Source organism: Lytechinus variegatus, chromosome 14, assembly GCF_018143015.1.
Source record: "Lytechinus variegatus isolate NC3 chromosome 14, Lvar_3.0, whole genome shotgun sequence".
Lineage (NCBI taxonomy): Eukaryota > Metazoa > Echinodermata > Echinoidea > Temnopleuroida > Toxopneustidae > Lytechinus > Lytechinus variegatus.
The window spans coordinates 15,868,891-15,888,079 of record NC_054753.1 but is presented as its reverse complement, the minus strand read 5'-3'; the positions used below and the strand labels follow the sequence as shown (position 1 = coordinate 15,888,079).

Below are 19,189 nucleotides of genomic sequence, written 5' to 3'. Positions count from 1 at the left end.
AAAAAGGGAGAAAGAAAAAGGAAAAGAAGAAGAAAGATAGAAGAAAAAAGAAGAGAAAAATAAGAGGAGGAAGACGAGTGAATGACATAATAAGAGGACTTGCAATTAAAAACAAAATCTTTTCATGTTACTATATAAAATTTTTGCTGGCGCTTCGCGCCATAATTTCCTGTTCGATGGTATTCATATCTTGCTCAATGGGCTGATGTGGAGCAAGTTTTAAGTCAATATGCAAAACATATTTTAGCTCGGACATCGAGCTTTCTTATTATTTTTTTTTCATTTACAAATTTAAGTGCTCTGTAAAATGTTCGTTTTATGGTCTACATATCAGCATTTTAAATTCACGCTGCGTGGTCACATTGTTTGATTTGCCAAGTTCATATTGTCTACGTGTATTCCATAATGTTCAATTAAACAAATGTATTCAGAATGCCCAGATTCTAAATCTAAAACATGCGCGATAGCCTGCATGTTCTTTATTCAAAATGTACTTAATCCAGTTTTACATCAGAATATCACGCTTCACGATCGCATTATTAATGATACCCAATTGACTATATCCTATTTATGACTTACAAAATATGAATAGAGTGTCCCACTTTTAGGTCTAAATTTTTCTAAAATCTCAATTTTCTTCCTCTCGCACTTCGCGCTCGCATCAATTGTTTAGTTACATACCTATCCCATTAATTAATACAAAAAGTGCTTTTAGAGAATGACCATTTTTTTAGGTCGGAATTTCAAAAAATTTGCTCGCGCTTCGCGCTCGCATTATTGAAATATATACCGTCTTCGTGGGTAACTGTATAAGCAGTCCTTAACAGGTCCCTTTTCGATAATGCTAGAACAGTTGATAAAAATTTCTGTTCGCGCTTGGGGGTTCAGGATCACACATAACATTGCCCAGAAAATTAAATTTTCAGGAAAAAATACATTAAAGTTAAAAAAAAATCGCTCGCGCTTCGCGCTCGCACTTTTTATAAGGCTTATGAGATTATTTTATGTTTACGTTGTTTCATAAGAATAAAACTAAGAAGTGACTGATATAGGTGAAGATAATTTCGGGCCCCCGTCCCCTATTGGCGAAAGTCGGATCCGCCCTTGTGGACACATACCGGAAAAATGGCCGGTGCCCCCCCTGAAAAAGCAAGGACCCCCCAGTGCCCCCCCGGGAAAAAATCCTAGCTACGCCACTGCCCCTGGATTACATGGCCAAGCGCGGTTGATAAGGGCTTGGAAATGAGTTTTAGGAGATCCAAATGGAAAATGGGGCACAACACCGCAGTTCGCAATCCGAACTGTGGTATTGTTTCAAAGGGAATTTGACGTAATGAGATTAATTTTGAACTCATGAAAGCTGTATATCTGAATGGGTTAAAGAGTTTTTTCAAAGTATTAAAATGTATAGAAATTGAATGACTGTTGCTATTTGCAGATCAAAAGAAGACTAATTTTGAACTGTGTACCTCTATGAGTTCAAGATAGAGTTTTAATTTTCATAGTAAGGAAATGAATAGAATATTATTAATGATTGTTGCCAATTTGAAGATTAAAACAAAACTAAATTTTGAACTTTAAAAAGCTTCCTATTTCTATGAGTTAAATGACACACTTTGAAAATGTGTTGATAATCTGAATTCCAATTGTTCTTCCTCTTTTTGTTGTTAGGGTGGTGAAACTGATGGTTGCTAAGGACCCGTCTCTAGCTCTTATTGAGAAGGATGATGGTTTTACTCCTCTGCATGTGGCTGCTGTCAACAATCATCTTGAAATTTCACGTGTTCTCATCAACTTGGTGAGTAAAATACAGCGTTGTAATGACCAGACTTGACTCAACTGAACTTGAATCCAGTTTTTGACTCAATTCGATCTCAATTTGACTTGAGATTGTCTGAAGAATGACTCGACTCGACTTGAGACTCAACCCACTTTCGACTCAACTTGACTCACAACTCAAACCATTGATGATTTGACTTGACTCACGACTTGAACCACTGAAGACTCAACTGGATTTGTGACTTGAACACCGAATGACTCTGACTTAGTCCGAGTTGACTCGACTTGATTACATCACTGGTTCAACATTTTAAAGAATTATAGAAAGCTTGTTAATACAGAGCAAACTATTTTTTTATTATTGTGTGTTACATTCAATTAAAAACAAGAAGAATATACATGTTACTAAGAGAATTTCAACAATATTCAAGATTATGATAAACAAATCATCATCATCATCAACACTATCATCACCACCATTATCACCATCATCATTATCATGATCATCACTATTAGTACTTTCACCAATTCATTGTTATCCTACTCCATATCATCATCATCAGCAGCAACAACAACTTCATCAACATCATCATCATCAACACCAAATCACCATCATCATTACCACCACAACCACCACCACCATCATCACCAGCAACAGTATCATTGTAATCGTAATTGCCATCATCACCATCATCATCACCATCATCATCATCTTCTTCACCATCCTTATCATTATTATCACCACCACAAACACCATGGCCAACACCACAACGACCACCACCATTATCATCATCATTACCATCATCGTCTCATCATCATCATCATTACCATCATCGTCATCATCATCATTACCATCATCGTCATCATCATCTTCATCATCATCATCATCATGAGTGATAAAGGCAGTAGAAATTTGAAATGGTGCACGCATGCTTGTATTACTGTAAAAGATGGCAGAATAATAAGTACTTTCTATTTTCTTGAACCTCTTGAAGAAGCCTGCAACTATTGATGCGGGAGAAGGTCACTCCACGCCCCTCCACTTAGCGACCTGGCAGGGTTACTCTGAGCTAGTTGAACTTCTGGTCAACCATGGTGCAGCGATCAACCTCAAAGACACAGACGGCGACACCGTCTTGCATCTTTCCATTAGGAGACGAAAGAGTGGACAGAAATTCGTCCAAGATACTCCAGAATTGCAAAAGGTAATTTCTCATTTTCATGTGCCGCCTCAAAGACACCGTTCTCATTACGCTTTCTAAAACTAGTTTAGGAAACCAGTTTGGAAGATCGCTTTGCTAGCGTTCCCATTTGATCACCCAAAAGTGGTTTTCAAAATCACTTCACGAAAAAACGATCTTGTTGCTATGGAAATGCTCTCGGTGGGCTGACATATTTTGCGCGAAATTCAAAACCGCAGTGTGAGCATTTTACACTTGCCGTGTGGAGTAGCACTCTCAAAATCGCTTCCCGAAGAAAGGTTTTTGTCCTCACTTATGCTAAAACCAGTTAAATGAGGCAAAGCAATCTTGAAAACTAAATCGCAAGGTGGTTTTATGAGCCGGTTTGGAAGATTGCTTCCAAGATCGCTTTGTCCATTCTCATTATACACGTTAAACTATTTTCCAGTAAACTAGTTTGAGGAAGGTAGTGAGAACGGTGTCCTAGTGTGTTGTTGGCATTTTATTATAAAGATGTCTTTCGATAAATCTATCTGAGCCAGCTAACATTTTGTCAGTCAAAATGGATGGATAAGAATGCAACCATTCGAGTGGTTGGCAAAGTGATTAGATGTTGGGATCATGAGGTCAGATAGGTCCCACAAACTTGCAGACAATATCTTGCAAAAGTACATCAATGTTGTTTTACCTCTCTTATTTTACATCCAATTTTGATCAATATTTACCATTTTGCTTAATTGCATTTATTTACATCAACTTGTTTGTAAGTTATGCACAACTTTACAGAGTAGTGGGATCCTTTCTTGTACTAAATAAGATGCATCAAACTTTGTATTTCAATATACTGGTATTGTGACCAAGTCTATGATTCTCATGAAATATTGAAAAATAAAAAAAAAGTATTCGATGCTTTTCAACAACAAATGACTTTAATCTAAAAAAAATCTGATATCAAATTGATCCATAGAGGTAGATGCCCACCATTCATAAGGCCAAAAGTCATCTCCTTTTGCTCCTTAAATTGGCAAAATCATTGATTTTCTTTTTATTGCCATATCTAAATAAAAGATTAGAATATTAATATATCTTGAGTCAAACTTAAATAAATTAGAATACGTTTACTGAAAGGTTGCTAATTTGCATTTATAAATATTCAATTCAATTCAAAATTTATTTCAATCAATCAATCAATCAAAAAAATACAGGTATATACAAAGTAGGTAAAAACATGGGATTGGGAGCCCCTAGAGGTTTTCATTAAAAAAACTTGTGGGTGGGGCACCACCATGGTACAATCAAATATACAATTAATATAATACTTACATAAAGAGTGAAAAACAAATAACATTGAAATACAATAAAAAAAACAAAACAAAAAACAATGGGCTAACATAGGGGAAATAAACAAACAAGCAAACTAGGAGTAATAATTATAAATCATAGTGACCTACAGTGAGCTATTTGGAGGATTTTGTTATTCGTATTGTGTTGCCAATTTAGAGTGTGCAGTATTATTGTTGATATATATACATGTATTTTATCGCATTATCACATTTATCCTAACTATTTCTCTAGGTGTGCAAGGAGGTCAAGGAAACGGCAATCACCACGCCCAGAGATGCCCTCATTGCCTACTTTATCCAGCATGGCAGTGATGTCACAATAAAAAATAAGAATGGCCACACCCCTTTTGAGCTGTTGGATGAGGAACCATTGCTATTGAATGCTTTGATGAGGGTTGCTGGAATCAAACCGTAAGATAAAGTTATCAATATCGCACAGTAAATGCACTCTATTAAAAATGTGAATAATTCATTCAGCACCTTGGCAATACAGCTACACAGTAGGCCTACCGTGGTAACAACATGCACTTTGATGCAAGGTCATAGGTTATTAGGGTCAATGAACTTAGACCATGTTGGGGAAACAACATCGAAATCTTAACCTAAGGTTAAAGTTTCGAACTTAGAGAGTGTATGGACCTAGTTCCTGTAACCTGGGGTGGTATTCTGGAACTCTGTCATAAATTTTGTCATTTCTCTCTGAGATGTGACACCGCCATGATTGTCACAAATCGGTATTCTGAACATTATCTGTTCCCTGTCATATCTTTCAAAGTTTCCACCCATCTTTTCGGAAGCAAACCAAAATCATCGTTCCCAGTGGGAGCCCTTCTAGCCAATAGAAAGGCCCCGTGGCAGGTAGGGCATATCCCCAAAACATTTGCTGGCATCGTAAAACTACGCGTATATTGATGCGCTTAATTACAAAGAGAGGCAGGGAAATGTAAAGGATTTTAGAGAAGAAAAGTAAGGAAAATATAGAAAAAAAGGGGAAATAAATACATAGGGCCTAACTAACTGTAGCATGAAAAAATAATTTTGAAAATTGTCATGGATGATGAGTGAAACTAATACCACAATCTAATCTAAATGATATAATTATTTGCTTGACATTAAGTTAGCAGGGTATCGGGATATTTGGTACTAAAAGATATGACAAAATTTATCACTGCTACCCCCTGTCATAACTGGTCATATCTTTTGCTTGTATAATGGATTACGCGCATTTATAGCCGCATATTTTTGATGTGCGCTTAAGAGAAGAGACAAAATTTATGACAATTTTTGTGACAAAAGTTATGACATCACCAGAATACCGATTTTGTCATATCTCTGAGAAAAGATAAAATATGGAGAAAAGACAATGTTCAGAATACAGCCCCTGGACAGAAGGGTAATCAAGGATTACCAAACATCCTGCCTGAGTTTCTGGTCACATGACCAAAGTTAAAGGTCATGTAGGGTCAATTAGCTTTGGCCATGTTGTGGGTATTTGTTGTATTGCCATCATAACTGTAAGTTTATGGATGTGGTTCATGAAAGGTGAACATAAGGATAATCGGATATCACTGATTGTCTTGCAAAAGTCGTAGGTCTCATGATCAATGTCAAATGTAATTTATGGTCAATGAACATCTAGTATTTTGCTATCATATAAATTGTGGTTTTGTGAATAATTATTCTGTAGTCATTTTCAAAGTCAGCAATGAAAGTCAGAGCTGCTGCCAGAATCGCAGGCGAGACTGCCAGAGGCATTCCACTTGTTAATCATGTTTGCCAGACTTGCTAAAGACACATGTAACAAATATTTGAGGAGAATGACCGCAACAAATTCTTCATAGTTATCTCATTGCAACTACGTCGGAAATGTAGTAATGCTGCATAATTTTATACTGCTATACTCTTTCCATAAAATATCATATTCTAGCAGCTTTTTGAAATTTTTCAAATTTTAATTCGGTATAGGGACAAGGATTTACCAGAACCTGAAGATGAGGCTAAAGTTCACTTTGACGAGAAGGAGGAGAAAAGAGAGGACAAAGGGAAAGAACAGAAAAGGAAAGAGGAGAAAAAGAAGGAAGTGCCGAAGAAGAAGGATCATGAGCAGGAAGAGAAAGCCTGTGAAGAGAAACGTCAAAAGACACAGAAGAAGCGAGGTACTTTACATGAACATTTATCCTACGTTTGTGTTTTTAACAGAAAACAAAAATAATGAAAAGAACACAATAATAATAATAATAGGCATTTATATCGCGCCATCTATCTAGAAATATTCTATTCCTAGGCACATTGTTATTATTATTACACTGGCTTTAGCTTGAGCTGCCTTTCAGCGCTCATGCATTCAAGGAATTAATCCTGCCGGGTACCCATTTATCTCACCTGGATTGAGTGCAGCACAATGTGGGTAAATTTCTTGCTGAAGGAAATTACGTCATGGCTGGGATTCGAACCCACAACCCTCTGTTTCAAAGTCAGAAGACTAATCCACTGGGCCACAATGCTCCAAAACATAACTTTCTTATGAACGGAGCGTGTTACAGGGTAATAAAATCCCTTAATCAGTTTTGAAATCATAAATTGAAGTGAAGTGAATTTGAAGTATGTAGAAATGACACAACAGGTAGATGTTTCATAAAGCTGTTTGTAAGATATACAAATGACTTAACGCACGATTGGTGATCCTTTCTAGCGGTCTATACCTATGTCACTGATTTAAGGAACTATGAACACGTTTCAGTCATGTGTAAAATGCCTAAGTTTACAAACAGCTTTATGAAACACCAATTTGGGGTTGTTTCACAAAGAATCAATTGTGACTTTAATAGAGTCGCACTTCATAGTTCCCTTTTGTGTGGCTGTTGTACAAAAGGCATGACTGCATTGATCAAATTATGCTCAGATGCGAATTTAATATCATGTGCGTGGTGTCCGTTAGCACAAATTAAAGTCACACAAAATATTTGGGAAACACCTCCATTTTCTTAAGAAAAGGTTTCCCATGGTTTCAAAGTCTTTTGTAACTCATAAATTGCCTTATGAAACACCCACCGAAAAGCTGTACTTGCAGTGTATAAAGATCCCCATCTTTTACCTTGCTCTTCTTCAGGGGACAAAGATTTCGGAGGGGTTCATATTATCAGCCCAGATGAGCTAAATTTGGGGAAAACAGTCGGGCAAGGCGGGTTCGGTGAGGTGAAGAAAGCCGTTTGGAGAGGTACTACAGTGGCAGTAAAGATCATCTCATCAGCTGGGAGCAGAGATGATGAAGTTGAGAAAGAGGTCTTTGTTCATAAGTAAGTTAGGGTTGGGATTAAGAAGGAAATAAGTTCTGATTAAGTAAGGGTTGATAAGAAAAATAATTCCCCATTTAGATGAAGAAAACAAATTTAGATGGAGACAGGGTCAGGAAAAAAAGTAAGGGTTAAGTAAGGGTTGAGAAGAAAGTGGGGTTTGATTAGGTTAGGATTAAGAAGAAAAGAATTTTGAATTAAGTAAGGTTTAAGAAGTTCGGATTAAGTTACATGTAGCAGTAAGTAGAAAATAATTTTGTATCAAGTAAGGGTTGAGAAGAAAGTAAGTTCTGTAATTTATTAGTGTTAAAAAGAAAGTAAGTTAGGGTTGGGAAGAAATTCAGTTAAGGTTGAAAAGGGAGGAGAGGGGGTGAAAGAACTGGGTGAGCGAAGGGGATTGGTGAAGACAATTAAGGGGGGGAATGATGTGGAAAGGTTACTAGTAGTTGATGAAGATAGGAGAGGAAACATTCTGGGGAAGGGTGTTAAGAATAGGGTGGGGTTAAGAGATAAAGGAAGGAATAACTGTCTGTATTGAGTTTAACCCCTTGAAAATATGATATTTCTCATTACACATCAAATGCATTGTCAAATATGTTCACATAATTTGCCTATGATATCATGCATATAACAAGCAAATAATATCGTTGGTGAAAGTAATGGGACCAACAATTACATGGATTTCAGATTGAAGCTTGTGAGACGGTGTATTTACATAGTCAATAAAGTAATCTGTCTGATTTGTTGCAACCACATGGTGTTTCTTGCTGTATATTCCACATTAGAATATTTGATCCAGGTTTCATAAATTGTCTCTCATTAATTTTTCAGACGTGCTAGACATCCGAATATTGTATCCTTAATGGCCGTTGGCCATAGAATTGGACAGGCTTTGATTGTCATGGAGTTCATCGATGGAATGGATCTCAATGATGTCATCTTCAAGAAAAAGGTATGCCTGTTTTGTGATAGGGAGCTATCGCACAAGAAAGTTAAACAATTCCCATGTCGCCAGATGTTGATGTGTGAGTGTTGGAAAAAGCAATAGAACAGTATTGTCGTAAGGGGCGGAGGAGGGGAGGAGGGGGATCAGGGACTTTTTGAGTTGTTTAGGGCTTGATTCCAATGCTAATACCAATGCCAATACCGGTGTGTTTGCTCAGTCGGTAGAGCGTCCATCTCACAACCGGGAGGTCGGGGGTTCAAACCCCGGCCGCGTCAGACCAGAAGAAGTTAAAAGATGGGAGTCGCTGCTACCCTGTTCAGTTGGGCAAAGCAAATTTTTCGAAGTATATCATTTCATTTCTATTTTGAACAATAAATTATGGATTTTCGTGTATGTGAATGTTTGCTCTAACAGACTTTCTTCAATTAGAGATTACAATTTGCATACAAGGACTGGTTGTACTGGCATCATCTGAACGACAATAGATGTATAAAGACACAACACATGCAATCATAGGACAAAAAATACTGGGCACAAAGAATAGTTTTGATGATGAAGAAAAATAGACAAAAATAGACAATAAACAAAAATACCAAACCATTTATGTGAATAACTCTGTATTGAGTAGACATAATGTTGAATGTAGAGAAATCAAAGAACTACATTATAGTGGAGTGTGAGAATTGGAACAGAGTTTGAAGAAAACAAATGATGCTCCAAATCAGGGGTGGTCCTCGGAGTGACCAGAAGAGGGGGGGGGAATGGAAACAGTCCACTCTTCCTTCTGTACCCTAGATACGCGCTTGCCCCAAGAGAGTCACAAATAAAAAGAATGGGTTAACAGGACAGATGGTGGAAAGTTATATATATATATATATATATATTTTTTTAGAAGGATGGTATCACCCTGACCAAAGAGTTGAAGATGAGCACCACGTTGGGTCTATTATCTGCCCTGACCTACCTCCATGCTTCTAAGATTCTTCATCTCGACATCAAACCATCGAATGTCATGGTAAGTTTAATATGTTTACATGTATGAGCAGTAAAGGGATAAATTTTCACATGGGATAAATCAATTTGGTCCTCTATCAGGAGGTTTTCTCATGGAAATCAATTTGGTCCACTATCAGGTGGTCTTCACATGGGATAAATCAATGTGGTCTTCTATCAATGTGGTCTTCACATGGGATAAATCAATTTGGTCGAGTATAAGGTTGTCTTCACATGGGATAAATCAATTTGGTCTATGTAGTACAGTCAATGTGGTCTTCACATGGGATAAATCGATTTGGTCTACTGTCAGTTGGTCTTCACATGGGATAAATCAATTTGGTCCACTATCAGGTGGTCTTCACATGGGATAAATCATTGTGGTCTTCACATGGGATAAATCAATTTGGTCTACTATCAATTTGATCTTCACATGGGATGAATTGATTTGGTCCACTATCAGGTGGTCTTCACATGGGATAAATCAATTTGGTCTACTGTCAGTTGGTCTTCACATGGGATAAATAAATTTGGTCTACTATCAGTTGGTTTTCACATGGGATAAATAAATTTGGTCCACTATCAGTTGGTCTTTACATGGGATAAATCAATTTGGTCTACTATCAATGTGGTCTTCACATGGGATAAATTATTTTGGTCTTCACATGGGGTAAATCTCTTTGGTCTTCACTTGTGACAAATCAATTTGGTCCACTATCAGGTTGTCTTCACAAGGGATAAATCAATTTGGTCGAGTGTGTGGTTGTCTTCACATGGGATAAATCAATTTGGTCTACGTAGTTCTATCAATATGGTCTTCACATGGGATAAATCAATTTGGTCTACTATCAGTTGGTCTTCACATGGGATAAATCAATTTGGTCCACTATCAGTTGGTCTTTACATGGGATAAATCAATTTGGTCTAATATCAATGTGGTCTTAACATGGGATAAATCAATTTGGTCTACGTAGTTCTATCAATATGGTCTTCACATGGGATAAATCAATTTGGTCTACTATCAGTTGGTCTTCACATGGGATAAATCAATTTGGTCCACTATCAGTTGGTCTTTACATGGGATAAATCAATTTGGTCTAATATCAATGTGGTCTTAACATGGGATAAATCAATTTGGTCTACGTAGTACTATCAATATGGTCTTCACATGGGATAAATCAATTTGGGCTGCTATCAGTTGGTCTTCACATGGGATAAATCGATTTGGTCCACTATCAATCGGTCTTCACAAGGGATAAATCAATTTGGTCCACTATCAGTTGGTCTTTACATGGGATAAATCAATTTGGTCTACTATCAATGTGGTCTTCACATGAGATAAATCAATTTGGTCTCCACATGGGATAAATCAATTTGGTCCACTATTAATCGGTCTTCACATGGGATAAATCAATTTGGTCCACTATCAGTTGGTCTTTACATGGGATAAATCAATTTGGTCTACTATCAATGTGGTCTTCACATGGGATAAATCAATTTGGTCTCCACATGGGATAAATCAATTTGGTCTCCACATGGGATAAATCAATTTGGTCTCCACATGGGATAAATCAATTTGGTCTACGTAGTACTATCAATGTGGTCTTCACGTGGGATAAATCAATTTGGTCCACTATCAGTTGGTCTTTACGTGGGATAAATCAATTTGGTCTACTATCAATGTGGTCTTCACATGGGATAAATTATTTTGGTCCACTATTAATCGGTCTTCACATGGGATAAATCAATTTGGTCCACTATCAGTTGGTCTTTACATGGGATAAATCAATTTGGTCTACTATCAATGTGGTCTTCACATGAGATAAATCAATTTGGTCTCCACATGGGATAAATCAATTTGGTCCACTATTAATCGGTCTTCACATGGGATAAATCAATTTGGTCCACTATCAGTTGGTCTTCACATGGGATAAATGAATTTGGTCTACTATCAGTTTGTCTTCACATGGGATAAATCAATTTGGTCTACTATCAATGTGGTCTTCACATGGGATAAATCAATTTGGTCTATTACCAATTTGGACTTATTGTGATTTAGTGTACACTTCACTTGGTTTAATACACACTTTACATGGGATAAATCAATTTGGTCTACTATCAATGTGGTCTTCACATGAGATAAATCAATTTGGTCTCCACATGGGATAAATCAATTTGGTCCACTATTAATCGGTCTTCACATGGGATAAATCAATTTGGTCTACTATCAGTTGGTCTTCACATGGGATAAATCAATTTGGTCCACTATCAGTTGGTCTTTACATGGGATAAATCAATTTGGTCTAATATCAATGTGGTCTTAACATGGGATAAATCAATTTGGTCTACGTAGTACTATCAATATGGTCTTCACATGGGATAAATCAATTTGGGCTGCTATCAGTTGGTCTTCACATGGGATAAATCGATTTGGTCCACTATCAATCGGTCTTCACAAGGGATAAATCAATTTGGTCCACTATCAGTTGGTCTTTACATGGGATAAATCAATTTGGTCTACTATCAATGTGGTCTTCACATGAGATAAATCAATTTGGTCTCCACATGGGATAAATCAATTTGGTCCACTATTAATCGGTCTTCACATGGGATAAATCAATTTGGTCCACTATCAGTTGGTCTTTACATGGGATAAATCAATTTGGTCTACTATCAATGTGGTCTTCACATGGGATAAATCAATTTGGTCTCCACATGGGATAAATCAATTTGGTCTCCACATGGGATAAATCAATTTGGTCTCCACATGGGATAAATCAATTTGGTCTACGTAGTACTATCAATGTGGTCTTCACGTGGGATAAATCAATTTGGTCCACTATCAGTTGGTCTTTACGTGGGATAAATCAATTTGGTCTACTATCAATGTGGTCTTCACATGGGATAAATTATTTTGGTCCACTATTAATCGGTCTTCACATGGGATAAATCAATTTGGTCCACTATCAGTTGGTCTTTACATGGGATAAATCAGTTTGGTCTACTATCAATGTGGTCTTCACATGAGATAAATCAATTTGGTCTCCACATGGGATAAATCAATTTGGTCCACTATTAATCGGTCTTCACATGGGATAAATCAATTTGGTCCACTATCAGTTGGTCTTCACATGGGATAAATGAATTTGGTCTACTATCAGTTTGTCTTCACATGGGATAAATGAATTTGGTCTACTATCAATGTGATCTTCACATGGGATAAATCAATTTGGTCTATTACCAATTTGGACTTATTGTGATTTAGTGTACACTTCACTTGGTTTAATACACACTTTGTCTGATTCTCACCTAATCTAATTTGCCCAGCTTGTCTAATTTCCACCCCATCTACTTATAATGTGGCACTTTTGTCAAATGTCAATGAAGTTCATTCGGTCACAGAGACGACCAATTTTGTTAGACCAAGTAGTATGGCCTTTAAGATGGCATGGGTAAACCCCAACTGGAAATTAGACAGAATGACAAGTGGTCTAAATGGTACTTGGACATAAGATGAAGTACTTGTAGACGATCTACCCTGCAAAAGCTCCGTTGTTGATTCAACAAAAGCCCAGAGTCTATATATGTCCATACCAGAGAAGTATTGAAACAACACCAGTTTGGAATCAAACTGATGCTGTTTTAGTACTGATTGGTGCTGTATAAACACCTACATGTACTGGTGTACTATTACCACCCACATGTACTGGTGTACTATTACCAAAACTGGTGTTGTTTAACACTTCTCTGATGTGGACATATATAGATTCCGGGCTGGTGTTAAGTCAACACTGGAGTTTTTTCAGTGTTGGATTAGACCATGTGGGATGAGACCATGGGACCAAGAAATAAGTCAAAGTGGGTGTAGACCAGGTTGGAATATACCAGAGTAGTTACCTATACAGAGTATTGGTGGAGTAACAAAACCTTTATTCCAGACAAGACAAATTTGCAGTAGAGTGAAAATGTGACTGCTATCACACTGTATTCAGTTTGTGCCCATATTGTGATATCATATTTCTGATTGAAAATGGAATATGCGGACTCATGCTTAGAAAGTCAGGCTTTTTCATCTTGAGAGAATATAGTATAGGTTTCTGAAAGTTAATTCTTGGCATTTCCTTGCACCTGATATTCAATGTTCATGTCAGAAAAATTCCATGTGGATTGATAAAGATGATGTTTCTTTCTATAATAGGACATCTCTCTCTCTCACTCTTTCCCACACACTTTCTCTTCTCTACCCTCTCTCTGTCTCTCTCCATCTCTATATGTGCAATACCCGTTGTTCGACAAAAGAAAATGTGTTTAATCACTAGGACTATTTTCCCTTTTCCAGATGGACCGTTCTTCAAAGCGAGCTTATCTTTGTGACCTTGGTCTGGCCCACATTAAGACCAGAAGCTCCATGTCCCTCTCGACATCAGTCGGAGGTCCACGCGGGACCATCAGCTTCATGGCCCCGGAGATGATCCAAAGCCAAGGGAAGGCCTGGGCTGGTCCAGGGAACGACATCTGGGCCATCGCTTGCACCTTCCTGGAGCTGTTCGTGGAGCAACGTCTCTGGGAGGGAATGGAGTTCATGGCGTTGTTCAGGACACTGATGAAGTCGGCCACGCCACCTCCGATTCTCAAGAAAGCTAAATCGGATGTGCGGACCATTCTCAAACCATGCTTCGAAGCTAATCCCTTGAAAAGGCCATCTGCGGCGGTGCTCCTTGAACAGTTTCAGGGGCTCGAGAAACCCAGCTCGTGATGTGTGAGGCATCCATTGTAGTTGAGGATGTTGTAACTTTAGGAGCTTAACAGTCTGCCACCACCAAGCCTGTGATGTGGGAGGCATCTATTTGAGTTAGAGATTGCATTGGGTGATTTCAAGTCTGGTAATGAGAGCATGAGAAAGGCTGCTGAACTGAGCCTTATCTTTCAGTTGGGTTCAGTGCCCCGTGGCATGAAAGTTACCATCATGGTAACTTGCATGAGATCCTTGATTGTGATTTGTTATTGATCAGCGTTACCATGTAGTTACCATTGTGTGGCAGAGTTACCATAATAAAAACTTTTATGCAACGGGGCCCAGAAGTACGATACCTATCACTTTATCTACAGCTTTGAGGTCATGCCCCTGCAATGCACTGCAGATCATCTCAACTTTACGCAAGACGTCTCGACGACGAAAGTGAAATCATTGGGAAATCGCGGTAAATTAGATAGAATGCAAAGTCTAAAACAACTGCAGAATCCAAAAGGGTTTTGTTATTGTTCATTACAATGTATGAAGCTTCAAATGATTTTCACTCGTCTAACTATAAAAGCTAGTTTTAGGAGGATGTCTATAATGTTTGCGGCCTGTTCGTAAGCTTCAGTTCACCAACATCAACATTGCAAACTTGAATTTATGATCTTTCCATTCACATGGGGTTGATGTTTAAATTAGTCTGCTAACCACTTACTAAGCATTGTGATACGGGGTCCTGGGGTCTGCTTCATAAAACCTGTTATAGTAACAATTTACAATAATAGTTAAAGCTACTTAAATTCTTTGATCTGATTGGATGATAGTAAATTTGTTATAGAAATCATGCATTTATTATTATTACAATTCTATATGAAATGGGACCTCAATGCCACAATTTTAATAGCTCCATTTTCCTCAGGTCTTTGAATGTATCTGTTGGATGATGTTAATATTGCTGGAACAGATTCAGATTGAAGCTTTCGGACAGTTTGGCCTCTGATGCATGAAGCTTCTCTGTGTCACCATATTCTTTCTGGAAGCTATATACAGTTGTGCTCAAAAGTTTGTAAACTCCACCACAAAATGCACTCCTTCATGCTGTGTGCTGAATATAGACAACAAAAGTACAGTGTTCAGTGAGCCCAGAGAAACAGACTTTATTGAATGTCATATTTTATCACCTGAATTCACAATTAAATATTTAAAACATATTTAAACAGTTTAAATATGTTCATTTTCTGGTGAGGTTTACTAACCTTTTAGCACCACATATGAGTTTGTTTCCTAGTAAAAGTACACATTTCCATTTTACACATGTGTGTGTGGGAAAGTAATAAGAGAAACTATATTGTGCTTCGTATTTGAGATCAGAAGTAAAACTTTTGTCCAAACCTAACCTGCCCCTTCAAGTTGCTATAGTCTGATAGCAACAGCTCAATTTTCATTAAAAGAGGATGCGGTATTATTTCTAAACTGATCTCAATTTATATTTATGTATTGATGTTGGTACTTGTGGTGATGATGACAAAGGTGATGGTCAAATCAATTATAATGCTATATCCGTGCAATATTTTGAAATACATATTTCCAATCTCATATTCATGTACTCAAGAGATCCAATAGTCTTGTCTATATTGTGTATTTTGTGTTTCTGAAGTGTGTATTGAATTTGAGTAGTAGTTTTACATTGAATTACATATATTTTTGCTTTGTTTTTATTACTCCGTTCAAAATAATACAATATCAGATATGACATAATTATATGCAATATACAAAATAATCCATAACATAAGCAATATAATCATAGTGAATACTAAATAGCGATGTGAGCATAAACTTGACTTTCCAATAATAATAATGACAATGAAAATATTCAATAAATGCAGGAGACTGCCATCGTGAGCGGTTAAGCCTGAGATTAATGGTGGCCTCATAAAAAGTTTTGTGACCAAGGTTGATATTTACTGATCAAGTGGGAATTAAATATATGAGTTTGAAGAACAATTATTTATAATAGTCGATCATCAATGGAAAAATGTAAGAATCCAACATTTTCCTTTCAAATTAATACCTTTGCTTAGTTTGAATAAGTTTGGATCATTGTCATAGTTTATGTATTTGGTTATTAACATTGGGTGATTTCAAGTTCATTGTTGACCTTTTGATGTTGGTGTTTAAGCCAATTTTTTTTATACGATTATAACACCAAACATAAAATGAAGATGGTCCCGAAAGTCACTCACTAGTTGTTGAGATGTCAGTAATGTGATCTTGATCAGTTTTACAAACTCTGAATAAGTTTTTGGGAGCCAGGGGAAGCAATCAAAATTTCATGTATTATATATTTTTTTGTTCTTCATACATGAAGTAAAATTTTCTATTTAGTAGACAATTTTTTCCTTTCTTTTTGATGGTACATTTATTGAAAATATAATTCAGGTTTCCTTTATTTTATATTAGTGTTATGTAGTATGTTATGTAGAATGAATATAACTTCCTGTTATCCTTTCAGTCATTCACCCTCACTTGTTTACAAACTCCCCCCAATGTCATCTTAGAATCCCAAACCCCCCAATACCATTTAACTGCTAAGCCTTGACCATAAAAAGACCAACCCTCAGTGACGTCAGCTAACTTCATGGAAGAAGTATGACTCACACTCCAGCCCCAGTCACTTGCACAGAGCATCACCACACCCCTTATACCAGAGAAAGTTTGATAGACAGTTACCTGTAGACCAATCAGATCAAGCTTAGATCACCCCCACCTTAAATAGGTATACCCCCAAAACAAAGGATATAAATAAGACTTCTTGATTATTAGAGGAGGGGAAGAGAACACCAACGATAGAATACTAGACACACACTCATCCAGATAGACTGACTGACTTCAAGACTTAGACGTCCATCGAATATTATATTAACTTCACTCCGAATCTTAATCTTATAATCTGATACCTCAAAATCATATTACATTCATCTTCCTGTAACACGACATGGCGGAGAACCCGGTTTTCTAATTGAAAAATACTTCATTAACATGGCTATGTGCTTCGAGAAAAGACTGAGAATAGCTCTTAATGGAAAGACAGTTAAGATACCATCTATCCTACATGAGTTTTAGCACCGGCATGAACCCCTGTTAGAACCTGAGCTACATCGGATGACAAAAATCGATGACTACAATTTACTACAGAAACACACAGACGGACGACGAAGACGGATGATACAGACGGAAGAGCAGACGGACGATACAGACGGAGGAACAATAGGACAAGGACATCGATGACAACACAGATGACAATGAAACTAACTGGAAACATGACAAGATGCCATCATCAACGCCACGACGCCGACCACTACGACCAACTCCATGCTACGACAACAACATAAATCCTGAACTATTGAATGAATGACTGACTTTGACTCTTCCCCTGAATATATAAAAACACTGGACATTACTTTAATTGTGCTATTCATGATTATACTCAATTTTAATAATTCTTTGAAGGATTTTAATCATTCTTTGAAGACATCTTCTTTATCTCTGATCGGTAAGTGAAACCATTTTCTTTATTGTTCCACTGGCATATGAGAGAGTGCGAGAGGCTATATGATTTAATGTCCATTACATGCGTATAATTGTATTTTCATTGTACACAGTTACATTGATTTGTTGTGATAACATCATCTTTATCCTTTGATTTGACATTGGAAATAGCAATATTTGACAAACACTGACTCTAACCAGCCTCATTTAAAATTGACCACGATGAAAATTAAACCACCTTTAAAACTTAAGACGAAGTCATTGACATTGACAATTCCAAATACCGAGCTAGATAAGGATTAATTAAGTTTTTTTTTTTTTTTTTTTTTTTTTTTATTATGTGTTTTATTGGTATTCAAAATCACATATAATCACAATATTTACAGGTAATTGGAATGATTCAAAACAGTTCAAAAGCAGTAAAATCACAAAACAAAGATGAAATAAAAATAAATGGAAAAAAAAATAAAAAAATAAAAAGGGTGACATAAATCAAAATAAAACATTGGACGATACAGGTTACTCTAAAGGAAATACACATCGAGATAAATTTACATGTATAATCAATTGTAGCATACTACTCTGTGCATTGTACAAGTCTCAATTTAAGATACAAAAACAAATAGAATGGAAAATGGGGAACTACCTGTATCTAAAATAAAAATCATATATCAAATCGCCACTTCTTAAAGTGTACAGTGAGTTTGTTTCTTTTCTTGGCTAGGTGATGCTCAATTTCCTTTTGTTTCTTCACAAAACTTTTAAATAAATCCACATTTGGTAAGGTGTTCTTGAATTTACAAATATAAATATAATATTTGGCCAATAGTAAAAGGTAAGTAACAAATCTATCCGTTGATACACCAAACAATTTTTGAAAATTAGTGAGATTGAAATCTGAAATATGTTTTTTTATCGTAGTCAATAGAAGATACCAAATTGGGGTTACCTTATCACAGTCACAGAACAGATGAATTATTGATTCCTCTTCATTATCACAAAATGTACAGTTTGGTAAATCTTTCCTTTTGATTTTATACAGAAATGCATTTAGAGCTATAGTATTATGAAAAATCTTAAAGTAAAAGGAACGGAGTTTAGTATCGATAGTACAAAAGAAATTGGCTTTATGTACCTTTTCCCACAAAGTGGGAACAGGGATTGATAGGCATTCATTCCAGTAGTTGTACCGTCTATCTGGAAGATATTGCACATTCAAAATTTTATAGGCATAACATGGTACTTTTTTCGCAGTAATCAGTTTAGTAATCAAAATATCATGAACGTGTACATTAGTCAAAACTGTTCTATTAAACCACTCCATTGGAATATTTTTCATTAAAAAATTGTATTTTCTCCTATCAGAC

The 19,189-nt window shown here is 36.6% G+C and overlaps 1 protein-coding gene across 2 annotated transcripts in view; it reads left to right on the top strand.

The window, feature by feature from the left end:
• Positions 1–14,518, top strand: part of LOC121427659 (E3 ubiquitin-protein ligase MIB2-like) — a 45,529-nt gene extending 31,011 nt beyond the window's left edge. Inside the window, exons 15-22 of one of the 2 annotated variants that reach the window (XM_041624173.1) lie at positions 1,672–1,798; positions 2,778–2,984; positions 4,536–4,714; positions 6,269–6,459; positions 7,413–7,599; positions 8,428–8,548; positions 9,435–9,557; positions 13,875–14,518. In XM_041624173.1, coding sequence (XP_041480107.1) covers positions 1,672–1,798; positions 2,778–2,984; positions 4,536–4,714; positions 6,269–6,459; positions 7,413–7,599; positions 8,428–8,548; positions 9,435–9,557; positions 13,875–14,291 — 1,552 coding nt within the window. In that variant the 3' untranslated portion in view covers positions 14,292–14,518. Of the gene's footprint in view, positions 1–1,671; positions 1,799–2,774; positions 2,985–4,535; positions 4,715–6,268; positions 6,460–7,412; positions 7,600–8,427; positions 8,549–9,434; positions 9,558–13,874 lie in introns of both variants that reach the window. The other variant, XM_041624171.1, reaches the window with a different exon arrangement.
• The last annotated feature ends 4,671 nt before the right edge of the window (positions 14,519–19,189 follow it).